General features: G+C 45.0%; 1 protein-coding gene across 11 annotated transcripts in view; it reads right to left on the bottom strand.

Annotated features, from left to right (window-relative positions):
- The window catches only part of ADGRB2 (adhesion G protein-coupled receptor B2), a 163,779-nt gene that overhangs the window by 35,397 nt on the left and 111,349 nt on the right, over positions 1–17,033 (bottom strand). For all 11 annotated transcript variants that reach the window (XM_083751606.1, XM_083751607.1, XM_083751602.1 and 8 more), the window contains 3 exons: positions 16,582–16,684; positions 15,616–15,659; positions 3,850–3,976 (listed from right to left, as the gene is read on the bottom strand). In XM_083751606.1, the coding sequence (XP_083607732.1) occupies positions 3,850–3,976; positions 15,616–15,659; positions 16,582–16,684 (274 nt within the window). The remainder of the gene's footprint in view (positions 1–3,849; positions 3,977–15,615; positions 15,660–16,581; positions 16,685–17,033) is intronic.

The following is a 17,033-nucleotide window of genomic DNA, read 5'->3' as shown; positions in this document are numbered from 1 at the left end:
AAGCAAGAAACTCTGCATCTCTGAATAACCCAATCTCTCCCTGCCACCTTCTTCTGTTTTGCTTCCTGTGGCACATGGCTTGAGGTCTTGGGTGAGGGAGGGAAAGGGGAGAGAATCCGTTGCCGCTTCTCTGCATTCCTCAAGGGTGGCTCTCCATCTCCTTGCCAATAGGGCATGCTTCCGGAATACCAATGACCCCGCCTGGGTAGGGGAGCATGAAAGAGGCCTGTGACCAAAGGATGCAAGCAAAGCTCCTCTCTCTCTCCCCTGCCTTCAGCGGCATCGCCAGCGTGGCAGAGGATTCCCAAGCACGCCCCCAAGATGGTTGCCCATTTGCTTCTGGCACGGGCTCTCTATTCCTCCTCCCCATCGCTAAGCATATTAATGCTTTGAAGGCTCGCTAATAACTCTTATAAATTTCAACCACTCTAGCAACGGGCGAGCGTGGGGGGTGAGAAACGCTGCAGAGAATAGATCCACATTATCTACGGCATTATCTACTTAAAGGCGTCTGGAAGTGGGAAGAGTTCAGAGAGAAAGTAGGAGGGTGGAAACAATGGGAAGGGTGAAGGGGGCTGCTGAAGAGGAGAGCGGAGGAGGTAGGCACAGAGAGGAGACAAAGGGAGCAGATGCTGGGGAGTGGGGGAGGTGAGGAGTGGGAGAGAACAGTCACTGCCATAGGAAAGAGTTGGCGATTCAAGTCTTTCTAAACAGAAAACCTACGCCCTTGAAGTGTTTTGCAAATGTGTGTGGGAAGCTGGCTCTCACCGTTCACTATTCAGGGAAAAGGTAACCTGCACTTTGCACATGTGCTGAAGCACTTTTTCAAATGTCCTCCTTCTCGGTGGTGGCAGACATCCTGATGATGGTATTGCCCCCCCCCCCCCGAAGTAGCAGCCTTGGCATGTTAAACCATATCTGTTTGCCTGGACATTTGCTGCAGTTGTTTCTTTTATACTGCAAAAGAATTTAATTCTTTTTCTTTTCCCTGCTTTTATTTGCTGGATTATTTTTGTTGTATTAAAAACTATGGCAACCTGCCCTGGGATCGATCAACTGATGAACAGTGGGTTAAAAATGCCTGTGATATGGAATGAATTTATTTTAGGTATTTATAATCCAGCCTTCACTCAGAAGTCCCAGGATGGCAAACAATAACATTAGCATCACAATTACCAGTAATTACTTGATTACCACTGTTTTTTATATTTTCAAATATGAACCAACCAATTAAATAAATCTGAAGCCTGCATAATAGCACCAAACAGAGCTTTGTTTAAATGTCTGCCACCTCCTGCCCATTCCCTCTCAAGACATTGACTGGACACAGACTCTTGCGTTTTCCCCATCAGCCAAGCCACTTTTGTCTCATAGCACTTGTCTGATTAGCCCTTGGTCCAGTCTTTGCCAACCTGGTCCCTTCCTTTGTTTTACGCTACAAATTCCATCAGTGGGTTGTGGTCCAAAACATAGGAAAGGAATCAGATTAGCAAAGGGTGATTTAGCCTGATGAAGAGTTCTGGAGAACTTGAAACCTTGTCACATTTTGTTAAACCTTGTTAAACCTTGTCACATTTTGATTGAGCTATAAAGGAAACCCTCTATTATGGACGCTGTGATTTTTCTTATGGGTCCAAATGGCTACCTTTACTCCCCACCAACTTAAATATTATTTTGCATCTCCTTAGATCAATGAGAAGAGGGATACAAGACTCTGAGTGGGATACAACAGCAGTGGGAAGGGATGGCAGAAAAACTGGGGAGGGGAGCTTGTTGATATACATTTGCAAATTACCACCCCACCCTCCCCAACTACAGCTTGAGGCTTAGCTATCTCTGTTCTTTTGCATACTGAATGTGGTTATGTGTGTGCAGAGTGTGTGTATCACTGTCCCTTAATGCAAGCCCATCGCTGGCAGGGGCCTAATGGTTGCCATGGAAATGATATAGGTTTAGATCAGGCTGCAAATAGTTATTGTAAGGCCAGCATGAAACAGCCTTCCAAAATTCTCCACCCTATTTATGGATGGCACAAATAGTGTGGGTGTGATTTTACCAAATATTTTTGGGTGAGGGGACAAAATTATTATTATCGATTATTATTTATTGGACTTATTAGTCACTAATTGACGAGGTGGGAGAAAGAAAAATCAGAAAATGGTCTTCTGTGACATTTCACTTCTGTTAACATTGACCAAAACTGCATTGTTAGCTCACACTGATGACCAGAGGAAGCGATGGGCTATGAAAGAGTGACCGGTACTCATAAAGTCCAGCTTGTTGCCTTTCTTCAATAATATTTGGTTTGTTTTCTGAGAAATTTCAGCCTACCTCTGGGTTTAGGCCTAGCTGGGAGGCTGTGTCTTCCCCTCAGGCATGAGCCACAGGCCTTGCTTTCACAGCCTGCCCTGTGAAAGCAAGGCATTCCCTTCCTCTCCACTCCTTCAGTACTGTTTCTTCTAACTTTGGCTCAAAAAACATTTTCAAAAGGTAGGGGTGGTAACATCACAGAGGTGACTGCTTATTTGCAAAAGGAAAAGAAAATTAAGTGGTGTCAAAGTAAGACATTTGTGAAGTTTCTGGGTATGTATGCACAAGCACATGAAAGAAAAGGCACCCAGGGAGAATTTAGGGATGCTTCAGGGATATGATCTTGGTCAGTTCTGATAAAATCTGATATGTTCCATATCTCTATACTAGAGTGTGGATGAGAACTTGGTTATCCACTGGTTTTTGAACATCCCAAATGTCCCAATACAGCTCTCATAGTTTTTTTTTTTTAAAAAGTATCAAAAACTCATTTTTAAATGTGTACTTTTGAGGGATGATGTTTAAAAATGCATTCTTTGAGAGGAATTGTGTTTAACACAGACTATTTGAGACAGACTGATCCATCTATATCCCTAGGAGAAATGAGTACATCTGCTATTTTAACAATAATGGTAACACTAACAACAACAACACACAATAACACTACTAATAAAAACGGGGTATTTATATCAACACTTTGATGTGTGAAAAATATTCCACATAATAATACCTCAATAATCCTTTCAATAACATTTTAAGGCAACTCAGTGTAAGACATAATAAACAACATTTCATTATTCTCAAATTGTGAGATTGAGGTATTGTGTATAGCTACCTCATGAATTCACAGTGGCGAAGATTTAAACCAGGTAACATTTGAACCAGGGAACTTTCCACACTTTTAAACCTTACCTCAGTAATCCTTATGGCAACACTTTAAGGCAGGTCAGAATTCTTATCCCCCAAATTGCAGATTGGAAACTGAGGCTGACAGCTACCTAGTGAATTTACAGTGGGCGGAGGTAAGATTCGAACCAGGAGACATTCCAGCTCACACGGCCCATACTATCAGACTTTGCAAAGAGCTCTCAGGGACAAAGGTAAAGGGAGAGAGAGGTGGTAGACAAGAACATGCACGGGGAATCTGGGTAAGTGTTCAACAAAGTTGTGGGTGTGCACATGCAACTAAGCCTAACCACCCTGCAGGGATGCAACCTTGCAAAGTCCCTTTGGGTCCAGATCAATAGTAGGCTTGTTGAAAATTTCTCATCCCTTAACAACAGTAGACCTCCATAAAGCACACAGTACCTCTTGCAAACTCACAACTTCTTCCCTTAGCACACATGCAAAGCTGAATCATGAGCTTGTGTCCTGTGGGCCAGAGATGACATTACTCTTGCCTGGCTCCTTACCCTGCCACCTTTAATTTGGCTATCAGGCCCTCCTGTCTCAGGGTTGGGCCACCTCTGTTGGTGGGAGGCAGGAATGTGGCGCTGGCCGAGAGCCCAGCCTGCTCTCCCTCATTCTGTCAAAACTTACCAGGTCTTTGGGCAGTTGGGCGATCACAGCAAAGGTGGAGAGCTGGCTGCAATGGCACTTGGTGTGAGCCGAGAGAGTTTCCACCGTCTGGCAGCTTTCGGTCTCCCAGTTCCCAGCGCCAACCTCCCTGATTGATGGAATGCGAAGGAGAAAGGAGAGAGAAGGAGAGATTTCAAATGATCAAACACTCACACAGCCCACATCCCTTCAGCGCATTGCCTGCATTAACCCTTTGCATGGCACGGCCCTAGTGATGCACTGGGTGAAGCAGGCTCTCTCGCTGTGTGTGTGTGTGCAAGGCTGGCACCAAGGTTCTGTCTGAGCGGCTTGCTTTATCTCCTGACCCAGTTGTTGGGGTGAAACGTCTCCACTCCCTCCCCATCCTCCAGCAGAGATCTCAGCCCAATGCCCCCCCCCCGCCAATCCGCTCCCGGCATAGCCCTATGTTGCTACAGACTCATTTCCCTGGTGGGGAAGATTGGGGGACGGGGTTGTTTGTTGCTATTGCAGTAAGCATTGATTTAATTTGAAGGTTGATGCCGACAGGGATTTGGGAGAGCGAGAGACTGAGATGGGCATGGATTCTGGACAAAGGGGTGTGTGTGTGTGTGTGTGTGTGTGTGTGTGTGTGTGTGTGTCAGGCAGGGGTTCTCCGGGGTTTAGAGACAGTTAGTTTTCTGGCCTGCTCAGCAAACAGCCAAGGGTTGATACAGGCTGCTCTGGTGGTTTCATGTTTGCATGATAATACAGCACAAAGATGGAAACCTCAAGCAAATTGAGGAATGGAGAGAGAAGCAGGAAGCAAATGTACAAAAGAAGGGGGAAAGGAGGGTATTAGAAGAGAATGAATTTCTGTATTTGAAACTCCCTGATGAAGGATCTCAGGTCTGAAATGCACTGGACATTAAACTTTGTCTGCCAACCCTTTGTGTGAGCATGATAGAGGAGGGGCAAGGCTACCATCCAAGAATTGAGAGGGGCCAGGAAAGCTTCTGAGAACTAAATGGACACAGCTGATCATGATTGGACCCTGTCTCAAACCCGACAGTTAGCAGTACATTCCTCAGTCTGCATCATAAGACAGTAGTGAAGATAGTCATGTATAGCTTTTTTCTTTTTTCTTTTTAAAAAGGTATGTTTATGTGCTAGAGGTCCCCCCCCCAAACAGTGCAATTTTTTCTAATGAAACAGACACTTGATCTTTCACACAAAAGCCTCCAGTGTGCAGAGCTGATGCTTCAGCCGCACATCTGGATGTGTCCTTAATCCCATCCATATTGCAGTATTTATCTGGGCTGCGTCTACGGACACTAATTGTTGCCTGCGACTAGAAGTGGATCAGGGCAATTATGGGCCAATGGTGGGCTGAAAGGGAGGGAGGGAGGGAGGGAGGGAGGGGTGCAAACAGACTGGGGCAAAACCTCCCCTCCCCCATGAAGGGCCATTGACTTCCAGCAGAGGTGGTCAACCTGTGGCCTGTGTGTCCCCTGACGCCTCCTGAAGGTTCCCCATTCTTCCATCACAGTACAGGTTCTTCCTTTCTGTTACATTCATCCTAATTTTTTCCTGGTATGCAAAAATGCCCCACTGCCACACAGCTCTCTATGTAGTTTTAAAACAACTGGAAGGGGAAGTATTCAGGCACCCAGATGTTTCAGAGCAAACTGGTAGGCTCTACAGATATGTGTGCATGTAGCACACTAAAATCAGAACGAAATAATTTTCAGTTGCTTTCCTTAACCCTCTTCACTTTATTCCACCCTGTCTCTTTCGTGGAAGTGCTTCCTCTGAGCAAGAATTTGGGGGGTGCAAGGATGCTCAGGGAATGGTGTACCTGCCTCTGACAATTACATCCACTATTTGTTCACACCTGGGAGACAGGATGTTGGTTGGACAGGATGCTCAAAGACAAACCCTCCTGCACACTCAGAATTTTCAGACACTGTAGTATGCAGGCTCTGCATGAACCATCCAGGCCACCATAGCCTCAACCTCTTCCTCTTCCCTCTGGAGATTCAGCTCTGCTTTGCCCTGTGCATGCTTTGTCTCCTACCTCTCCCTTGTGCGCACAAGCAACGTTCGGGACTGAAGCCCAGGAGCAAAGAGCAGGCCCACAGCACCCTGAAAGCCCAGAGCAGGCCTAGAGGGGCACATAGACTATGTGGGGTAAGGCTGCAGGCCACATCTGGCTTGGGACTTTCCCCAGCCCTTGGCATTATTAGGTGCCCAAAAATAGCCTCTCAAAAATGACTGACATTTAGTTTGCTACACCGTCGGCTCAAATCTCTCTGACATTGTCATCTCCTATTCATGTTTCCATTTCAAGCTTCACATATTGCAGCAGCCTTTGTCAAGGTACTGCCCCCCAGAAGTTTTAAGATGAAACCCCCATCATCCCCAGTCAGTGCACCCACCTAAAAAAAGGATAGTCTCTGTGGCCCTGATGTCACTCCAGCTGACTGGGGTAGTCTTGGGAGAAGCATTGGAGAGGGTGATGGCTCAATGATGAAGTGCATGTATTCTATGAATGGAAGCCCTGCCATGCTCAGCACTCAGCACCTCTAGCCAAAAAGGGCTCTCAGGTAATAGGGCTGAGAATAGCCTCCTTCTACCCAAGGCCTTGGAGAACTGCTGCCAGCCAGAGCAGATAGTATAAAGCTATGGAGATGGAAAGTGGCATCATTCCAGAACAGACTATTTGTCCAGTATTTGCCTATTATGGTGGTTTTCCCAGTAGTGAGGTATGGAAGTGAGAGCTGGAACATAAAGAAGGCTGATCGCCGAAGAATTGATGCTTTTGAATTATGGTGCTGGAGGAGACTCTTTAGAGTTCCATGGACTGCAAGAAGATCAAACGCATCCATTCTTAAGGAAATCAGCCCTGAGTGCTTACTGGAAGGACAGATCCTGAAGCTGAGGTTCCAATACTTTGGCCACCTCATGAGAAGAGAAGACTCCCTGGAAAAGACCCTGATGTTGGGAAAGATGGAGGGCACAAGGAGAAGGGGACGACAGAGGACGAGATGGTTGGATAGTGTTCTCGAAGCTACCAGCATGAGTTTGACCAAACTGCGGGAGGCAGTGGAAGACAGAAGTGCCTGGCGTGCTCTGGTCCATGGGGTCACACAGAGTCAGACACGACTAAATGACTAAACAACAACAACAGCCTATTATGGCTGGAAGTAGCTCTCCAGGATCCTAGGCAGAGAAGACTCTTTCACATCACCTCCTACCTCTTCCTTCCAACTGGAGATCCCAGTGGTTGAATCTGGCATGCAATGCAAGTGCTCTTTGGCAAACAATGCATGTGCTCTACCACTAAGCTACATTCTCTCTCTCAAACTAGAAGCAGCAGTGGTCTGAATCAGTATAATAGAACTTAACGTGTTCAGTGGAAAACAGAGGCATTGACTCCTTTCATTCACAGTGCCAAGACTTTGATCTTGTTTACCTACTCCACACCTGTTGGGGAAGCAGTGGATATTGCTGGCTGAGTAGATTGTAAATTATATGGAGGTTTCAGCATCCTCAATAACCACAGACTGCTGAGGCTGGGACCTCCAATTTCTTTATTTGGCTAAAAGGGAAGCATCTCTGAGCTGGAAGAAGCACTGCAGCAGAAATGCAATTTCGTTTACTTGCAAACTGCACTGAAAGGATATGCATCCTGAGAGGCAGGATGTAATTAATTGTAATAAATAAATACATGGCTATGATGTACGGCAGAGATAGTGGCAACTGCTCTTTCTGATCTCAGATGTGCAGATACATCAGAAGAGCTTCTGCTTCACCAGCACATTTAGCATCTGCTGGCACAGAAAACTCCCCTCTCTGGTCACACATTTCTAAATGATTAAGAAGAACTGAGAAGAGGCCATTTTTTAAGGGTCAGGCACAAAAGGAAGATGCTGTATCTATGCTGTATCCATCAACAAGTCTAAAGGATAAGACAGGAGATATTCTGGATGGGCCAGAAGATGGAGCCAGGTCAAGAGGAGAAGAAGGGGTTAAAAATCAGACACGATGGGTTTTGTAGGATTGCCAAACTTTAGAACTTCAGTTTGTGTTACGATGGAGGCAGGAGATAAATCACAGAATGTAGCTGCACATGGTCTCAAGCTGTGGGACTCCTTGGACTTTTACCATACTGTTCTAGTCCATGTGAATAAACTATAAGACCCAACAGGCCCACCACATAAATCAAGGGTGGACCCTGGAACAATGTCCCATATTCCTATGCAATATACAGGTATGTGCCTATACTTTACATTTAACCAGGTATGGAGGGGTTGCTTGGCAGTCAAGTCAATATGTTTAGGCAGAATGACTCACAACCCTGGAAGTAAAACAAGGAGCTGCTACTATCAAGATTCTGTTAGGTACAACTGGTGCACTGTGTAGAATCTATAAAGGATGCAGCCCATAAGAACATAGGAAGAGTCTTGCTCCTAGATCAGGCCAAGGGCAGAATTCTGCTCTCACAGTGGTGAACCACATGCCTTATGCGGAAAGCCCACCTAAGGGTGAGTGCAGTAGTGCTCTTCCCACTTGAAATTCTCAACAACTGGTATTCAGAGGCACATTGCCTCTGACAGTGGAGGCAGGACATAGCCATCATGGGCTGTAGCCCATACCCAGAAGGCTTGTCAACTGTATTAGACTAGGAAAAATGAGTACAGGAAAAGAGGTGAGGGGTTTGCAAGCAGTAGCAGCAGGGATGCAGTAGAGAGTAGGAGAAGATGCTGTTGCAACACTTGCACCCATCACTCAGCCAAAACGTTCAGCCAACTGCTACTCAGAATGAGTGAGAAGCTTAGAGGATCAGGAGGCAGGAGTGGCACTCAAGAGATGTGGTTCTGCTGTGATGTTAGCATCCATCTGTCTTGGGAGACAATGGAGGGGTTCTCCTTGGGGGGGGGGGGTTGAGGTCAAAATGCTGGATGGTTTCAGTGCCTGCTGAGGCTGTAGAGACCGATGTGGGAGAGACATGCTTTGTTGCAGTTGGGGCAGATGAAGGCGTCCAGTTCTGCTGCTGCAGATGCATCATGGTGTTTCTTCTCTGTGCTCCTCCCAGTGGTAATTCTAGTCACTGCTGTGGATACACAACTAGTTTGCTTGTTTTTGCAGGCACTGCAGTCATCTGTGAGAGATTACCACATGGCAGGGTTGGTGTTGCCAGTCTTCATGTCACCTTTGCAGACACCTTTATAATGCAGAATTTGAGGATGCCCACAGCACCCAGAGACAAAGAATGCCAACTGCTGGGAGGTTACAGTGGGAGTGGGCTATTGCCCTCGAACCCTGCCTGGAGGCTTTCAGAAGCAGCTGATTGGCCATAGTTAAAAGTAGGATGCTCGACTAGAGAGACCTTTTGTCTAATCAGGCAGGGAACCCAAGAAATGTCCTGGCGCACTCTTTGTATCTTTAAGGGACCTTTAAGCTCCGTAATTATTCTGTAGCTAAGCAATACAGCAGCACTGGCAGATAGATGGACAAGCCTCCAAAGAATGGCGACAGAACACTTGAATTCCCAAGGTTTTACTGGAGTAATTTATCAAATGCTATTTATTAGGAAACAAAACACAGAGACTCACAAGCAAAAATGAGATAGTAACACTGAATTATAAAAGCTAACTTATGCTGCAGGATACTGAAAGTGTGTGTGTGTGTGTGTGTGTGTGTGTGTGTGTGTGTATGAGAGAGAGAGAGAGAGAGAGAGAGAGAGAGAGAGAGAGAGAGAGAGAGAGATTGCTTCCCCACTTTTCTTCCACTGTTTCCCCAGTGGTCACCCGTTCAAGTGCTGACCAGATACAGAAAGCTTCAATAAGGTGGTGGCTACATGTGCCTTCAGACCATACCACTGAAAGAAGGGTGGACTCTCAAGTCTTCCTACAGATCAGGCTACTGTAAGTTTTTCACAAAGCACTTCACACTTATGCCGTGCCTAGAAAGCATGGATCTGAGCAGTGTTCTGCTTGACCCACACTTTCTAGGCACAGGTCAGAGTGGTTTTTCCCCTGCCCTGCTCCTTTCCAATGGAAAACCCACTCTTTAGTGATAGATCAGAACAAATGGCACTCCAGAAAACCCCCAATTGCAATTTGCTCCAATTGAACACTAAAGAACAGTTTTCCTTGGTGGAATTGGGTGGGGGGCAAGCAGTAGGACAAGAGGAAGTGTGCATAAGCCCCAAGTCTCTTGTTCCCTAGGCACTGCTTGGGTTGAAGGGAAGTGGTTTGCTATATCAGTTGAAACACAAATATTAACACTTGTTTGGAAAGGAAACAAAATGCCAATAGGAGATGACTGTCTTATAGAGCCATGTGACTTCTGCCCAATGGGGTCTCACAGCTTGGTATATAATAACTAATTTCCTACAAATGTAAACAACTGTGCATCACCCAACATATTAAACCCTACTTCCTTGTAGTTCAAATTCACATTAAAGCATGCAAACGAAGCAACACATGCAGGCATCTGCTTCAGCTGGATATGAGTTCCAGTGATTAACAAGTTCGCAGGGGTTATCACCAAATAACTCTCCATGTTGAATGTCCATTCACTGTTCAGGAACTATCCTCATGAGGTGTGGAAATCTCTCTTCTCACCTAAATTCTTTGATGTGAAGGGAGACCCCACTTCAAAGGAAGGGCGCAATCTTAGTCGCTTTGAATTGCAAGCATCATAGGTAGAGATCAAAGAGTTTTTAAAGGGTTATCTGCTGCAGGAACAAATCCATCATTTGTGGAAGATAACTTTGGTGGCAGAAGAATGTCTAATGGATTTCTTTGAAACTTGCAATCAAACTGACAGAGTTTCGCTTAGAGAAATTAAGAAGGCTCAAATCCACAGGAGAAACAAACATGAGAGCTCTTTTGGCCAGAAGAAGAAAGAAACATAAAACCCATTGAATAGCTTGGATCCAAACCTTATTAGTGCACGGATAGCAGACAATGAGGAGTCCCACCTAAATTACTCTGAACTACTCTAGGAAAAGCATGAGGCCATTATGCAAATAGATACAGACATGATTGCTTCCAACTAAATCATACTCTATGCACTGAACTCATGACAAACTTAAGCCTACTTATATCAATTGGTCTACTCTGAGTATGACTTAGTTGGATATAACCCATATGAAATAAAAAAGATAAGTGATACAGGGGTACAACATTGCTTGTCCTTTTCCATTGTTGCCAGTAAGCAAGGTAAGGGTCAGGATGGTGAGTAAAAGAGCTCAAATAAGGAAACAGATCTACTTAATAAAAGCTGTAAGCCCTATTTTTTTGTGTTACACAGCTGCTCACTGACTAGGCTCCACAATTCATCTAAGAAGGAGGCAGGTGAGATGTAACAACATGGTTACATCTTACCCCTCTTGGGCTGGTTATGTCAGTTTGAAAAGTGCTAGTCCTGTGGAAAGAAGAGATTCTTCTCGTGAGTCCCCATCCCCCTCCCTTACTCAGATTAAAATATGATCCAAATGAGAATTTCCATCTTACCACCACCAACATTCAGTTGCCCATTGGAAAACTATGATTCACAAAGCCTTCAATGCTGTATCCATTTACCTGGTAGTAAATTCCACTGGATTTTCTGCTGAGTAGGCAGCAAAAATTACTATGTAAGAGTGTTGGAGGGGGATGAGAGGGCAAAATCTCCCTCTTCTTATTTTGCAGTGGGAATGCTACCCTAGACCTGTACTTCTTAATGAAAGAGTGAGGAGGGAGTTTTGGGGATGTGATTAGGTGGGATGTACAGAGTCAGAGCGGGTGGGAGAGCTAGCCAATTTGCACTGGCTCAGAAATGAACTGTGTTATTCCCCCCAATTACTATTGGGATAGCTGTGTTCATTTCCAAGCCAAGTCAAGCAGAGCTGGGCAGCTTCCCCAACACTAGGGAAAAGCTATCTCCTTATTTATTGTCCCATGCAGTTTCTCTTTACAGCTAAAGCCAGGAATTAAAGTTATAAAACAAATGGGGGGGGGGGTTGACTCAATGGACAAATGCTTGTTTTGCATGCAAAGGATCCTGGGTTAAATCCCTGTTACTTCCAGGTAGGGCTGGGGGGAAATCACTTCGAAAAACCCTGGAGAGCCACTCCCAGTTAGTGAAAGCAGTAATGAGCTATGTGGAATAACAGTTTGACTTGGCAGAAAGCTGTTCCCTATGTTACTATTAATCAGTCCTTGATGGAGATTAGGGGAATAACTTGGTTAGGAGTCATAAGGAGCCACAGAACAAGAAAACGGAGGAGGAGGCATCAGCAGCAAAAGGGGCTTAAATTTTCAGTGGGTGGGAATGGGCACACAATTCTAAATGCTTTGCCTGCACTAGCTGCCTCACACATAGCTCTTGCTACTGGTTATTCGTGAATGTCTCCGAGAATTAAATTTGCCTCAGCCTACAATTCCAAGGTCTCCTCCAAATTCCATCTGCAACAGGGATGTCTAACATCTGGCCCAGGGGCAGGCTCAATCCCAACTCCTGCCCACCCAAATGCTTCTGTCGTCCCAATTTTGTATACAGAAGTGGTAAATTAAAAAAAAAGAATGAATAAAATGCATTTAGTTCCTGCCCAGCTCAGTGCCCCATTTGGAAGGCAAAGTTCTCCCTCCGCAGACATCAGATTTAGCATTTCACAAGTGCGAGGGTGAGAACCCCCCCATCTCAGCTGAGTTGCTGTGTAGGTGCACGTGTGAATGCGAGAGTATGGGTGGCTGCACTCACTGCTGGTGAATGTGCCCCTTGGGTCAGAAACAGTTAGCTCCTCCCGGTCTAGAAGAACAGCTTCAACTACTGGATTAGCTTGTGGGTGTGCCTCTCTGTTGTTCTGAAGCCCAGCTGGAGGCTTAAGTGCAAACCAAGAGATGAGCACTGCAGCCACTCCTGTTACAATGTGTTTCAGAGGGGAATCTGTCCTATTTTATCCTCTGCCACTGTCCTCCCTCCCGGCCAGCTGATAATGAATTACATCTGGCAAGCAGGAGGCATCCATCTCTAAGCACCCGCTAATCAATAGCTGTTATTAACAAAGTTAACCCACAGTGGGGAGTGCAGAGGGGAGGGGCAGTTGGCCTCGTTAAGGGAGCCTGTCACTCTTGGCACAGGCAGGAAGCGAGAAGAGATATTGTCAGGTTCCTTTTTGATGTATAATAATGAAATGTGCAACTACAATGCTGTGCTGCAAATGAGGGACATTTCAGCACTGAAGGACTGGATAGCTCTCCTTGCCAGCTCCAGGTAGCATTGAGAAAAAGAAAGGAGAAGGATGAGGATCTCACAATCCCTGCTGCTTTGCTTAAGACCTACATTCTGCAATCTTGGGGGAGAGAAGCTTTATCAAAAACCAGTATCTGGGCATTGTGTCTTTGGAGAAGGGATATGGAATAGCTGCATCCTTCATAGCCTGTGTGGGATAGTGGCTGGAGTGCTGGACAAGGACCTGGAAGACCAGAGTTCAAATCCATCCTCAGGCATGAAGCACATTGGATGACCTTGGGTCAGTCACAGTTTCTTAGTCTAACCCTCCTCGCAGGATCATAGTGATGATAAAATGGGGAGAGGCAGTACTAAATACTCCAACTTGAGCTCATTGGAGGAAAGGAAGGCTATAAATGTAAATCATCATCAAGTACAACTGCAGAAAAACAGTGCTGAAAAAAGAAAAAGGAAAATCTTCTTTACACTGAAAAGTTCTTGAAGTAGGTTTCCATAACTGAGAGAGGGAGAGAGGCGTTGCAATGTAAGAATAGCTAACTAGGTGGTCCTCCTCTGCCCAAGCTATCCAAGTATCTACAAGTCAGCTGTGAAACAAGAAACCTGCTTTATTAATTTATTAAGATATACCAGGCATGTCCAACTCCCAAGAGACTGCGATCTATTCCCACTATAAAAAAAAACTGGCAGTGATCTACCATTGGCTTTTTGGGGGGAGGAAGAGAAGACCCAAAGCTGTTGAACAACAAGGTTGAATTAATCCTGAATTGGGCCTGGTCTGAAATGAGCTGAGGTAGTTTCAGATGGGTCCCAAGTAGGTTGAATCATTCTGAAGGGCTTTGTACTGATCCTAGACCTACTAGTAGAGTGGATCCCTTGCACTCTACGAGCTTTTACGAACTCATGTGAAGAAACAACAAGGATGAGAAAGTTATGGTCATTTTACTTTTAATTTTTTCATTTCATTTTTTGAACAAAGCAAATGTTAAAGTGGCCAGCACAGAAAACCTGGATTTTACTGTCTGAAATTTGTAAGGATTAATCCCCTCTTGAGGGAATACCATGACTCCATGCACCTATTGGGGGGGGGCGGGGACTGATATGTCATGGCCATTTTGGTTTCCCAGTGCAGGTTAATGGGAGGACCAAAGGTTTACATTTCTGGACTTGGGGTTTGACTCAATTCAAAGCAAATCAGGGCAACCAATCAAGGTCTGAACTGAATTGGGGGGGGGGGTGCTGCTGCTTGTGCAGCCTTAGCCATCACTAACTCTTATAGTAGCAAACTCCTGATGTTCTTTTTTGGGTCCATTGTGGATCTTCCAGCATTCAGCTTCACTGGCTCCTCCTAAGTTCTTGTATCATGAAAAAGTGAGAGGATCTCTCTGTCTACTGTCTCCTCACAGTGCATAATTTTATACACCTCTATTAAGTCCCACTATACTTGCCTTTCCCCCCTAAACTAAAAAGCCTAAATGAAGGTCACCCTGTGAAAACCACATATGAGCAGAAAATTGAGTCTGGCCAATCTCAACATAACCTTCAAGCTGATGGACTCAGCTAGGGAGTCTATTAGGCAGCATGGCGGGTAGAATGCCGACAGAATTTCTAAACTATTCCAGGCCTCAAATTCTAGGAGCACACCTTCCTTCGTAGGCAAGACAGCCAGCCACTGGGTAATTTTGAAGAGCCAAGATACTTTTACAGATTGCTGCCATTCCACATCCACGGGCAGAGACAATATTGATGGCCCTCCATCCTAAAGTGATACTATTACAAAACATATCTGAGCAAACACAGATACCACAGCCAACCAGGTCTCATTGACGCACAAAGATCCCATCCTAAATGTATTAAGTAAGAGAGGAGAAAGACAGAGACAAAGGGTCTTGCTTCTTGCAGTCTTGAGTTCATAACAATATTCTCACTCCCACCCTCTCAATTCAAACAGGCTCCCCATACATCCGTCCTTCTTTCTCCAAGGTCCAACTACTGTAATCCCTCCAACACATAACATAGGCAAAGAACGACTCTGACCCAACACTTCTAAGATGGCTTTTACAAACCTTCAGTACATGGTCATAGAAAAGCTACAGTGGAAAGATTCAGTAGGATCCAGCTCATAGGGCTAATCTAACACAACATCTGCAACTCAGAAGTGCAATTAGCCACTCGCCTATTCCCTGGATTTGAGTAGCAATGTAGTGCCTAGCCAGGGGTGAGTGTTATTACAATGCTCTCCTGCCAGTTAGTATTCCTTCCTGCCACAGGGGGAGAATCTAGTGTCCAGGAGAGTGGGAATGGCAAAACAGAAATGGAAGAAATAGGATAACATTAACAGTGGGTTAAAAATGACTGTTTGCAAGGGATGACCCGTGTAGATGCATCTTGTAGCTGTCCCCACACAAACTACAATCCTATGCACTAGAGACTTCCCTGCTACCCAAATCAGTCACCCTTCCCCTCTCTTAGTCATATGGGTGTGCCCACCATCTGCATGTGTGCTCTTACACAAACCCACACTATAGCAGGATGAAGTGTACTTACACTTTGGTGTACTCCCAGGTCACACACTGTGGATGCGAGGTGCCCTGTGGACAACGCAAAGAAGGAGAGTGATCAGTTGGGTGTCAGGTGCCAGCAAGGCTAAACTGGGTATTGTGAATACAATGTACATAATTTTCTGGTTTCAGTGGCTACTTATGAGGGGTTTGGTTTTATCCTCAAAAGGGCAAAGCTCTGCCCAGATGTGCAATGTATTTCAGAAGGTTGCATTCTAGAAGGGCTCCCCTAAGACCAATGCTTGAAGGGTGGGATAGAAACACCCTTAATAATGAAAGATCTTCATCATCTGATTCAAAGGAGAATTCTTACTCCTTAATAAATACTTTTTAAAAAGAGGAAGAAGCTGTCATGCTGAGCAAAAATACATTGAACCATGGAATATTTTTCTTTTCTTTTTCAGAGAAGTCTTATTAAAGAGGATTTTCCCTTGACAAAAATATTTTCAGATTGCACAGGGAATAAATACCAGACTGTGTTGCTGTTTCTTTTTGTGCTCGTTTCTCTGTTTATTAATAATTCTTTTTGTTCCACAATTGTTGTTTTTCTCCCTGACCACCAACCCCCCAAAGACAAATGGGGGGGAGCACGTCTCCCCTTACCTTGCCAGACATATATTGTTTTCATTAGGGAAATTCACTTTCCCTTGAAACCCAAGGCTGTTTTCTACTTGAAAATCTGTGATTGTGGGTATTTTGTACCAACTATGTTTGAGGGGAACACAAGTCACCTTCATTATCCAGCTTTTGTTGTATGCTGAAGATACACCTCTTCATGCTGTCTCTTGAAAGACATGTATTTATAGGACACACTCTATTTGTGACTTAAATTCGTTTTAGAGTGTTTTAAATGTTGTATTTCACATTGATGTGATTTTCCCTTGGACCTCACAGTGAAGGGCGGGCAGTAATGGGTATGGGCACTACCGCAGGAGAACCTTATACCACTTACATTGATGATATGGGACAACTCCACCATGATCAAGGGCTCCATGGCCTTGGTTGGGGGCTTCACTGTCACCGTGAGAACTTTGGACATGACAGCCAGGGGACTTCTGTGGGTGGAAGAGAAACAGGTTGTTTGGAGTAAGTAATTTTTTATTTACGGCCATAGGCCCATACAGGTAAAAACGACACATAAATAACAACTTGTGCACGTGGGAAAAACAGCCGCTAAAACACCACTATAACAATAAAATACTATAAGATAGAATGGCATACTACGCCTTAGTTAGCTTGTAGTGCTCCTTGGCGTCGCTTTTGGGTAAGGACAGCGACCAGGAACCTTGCCACTTTCAGGGTCGTATGAGTATCCTTATCCTGCAAGATTTGGGCAAGGTGGAATTTTGGTGGGGTACCCTCTAGTTTCTGTATGATTGATCCCAACAAATTTGCCCATGGCAC

This window comes from Podarcis gaigeae (genome assembly GCF_964106915.1).
Source record: "Podarcis gaigeae genome assembly, chromosome: 8".
Taxonomy (NCBI): domain Eukaryota; kingdom Metazoa; phylum Chordata; class Lepidosauria; order Squamata; family Lacertidae; genus Podarcis; species Podarcis gaigeae.
Note: the sequence above shows the minus strand (reverse complement) of the source record. Positions and strands in the feature narration are given on the sequence as shown.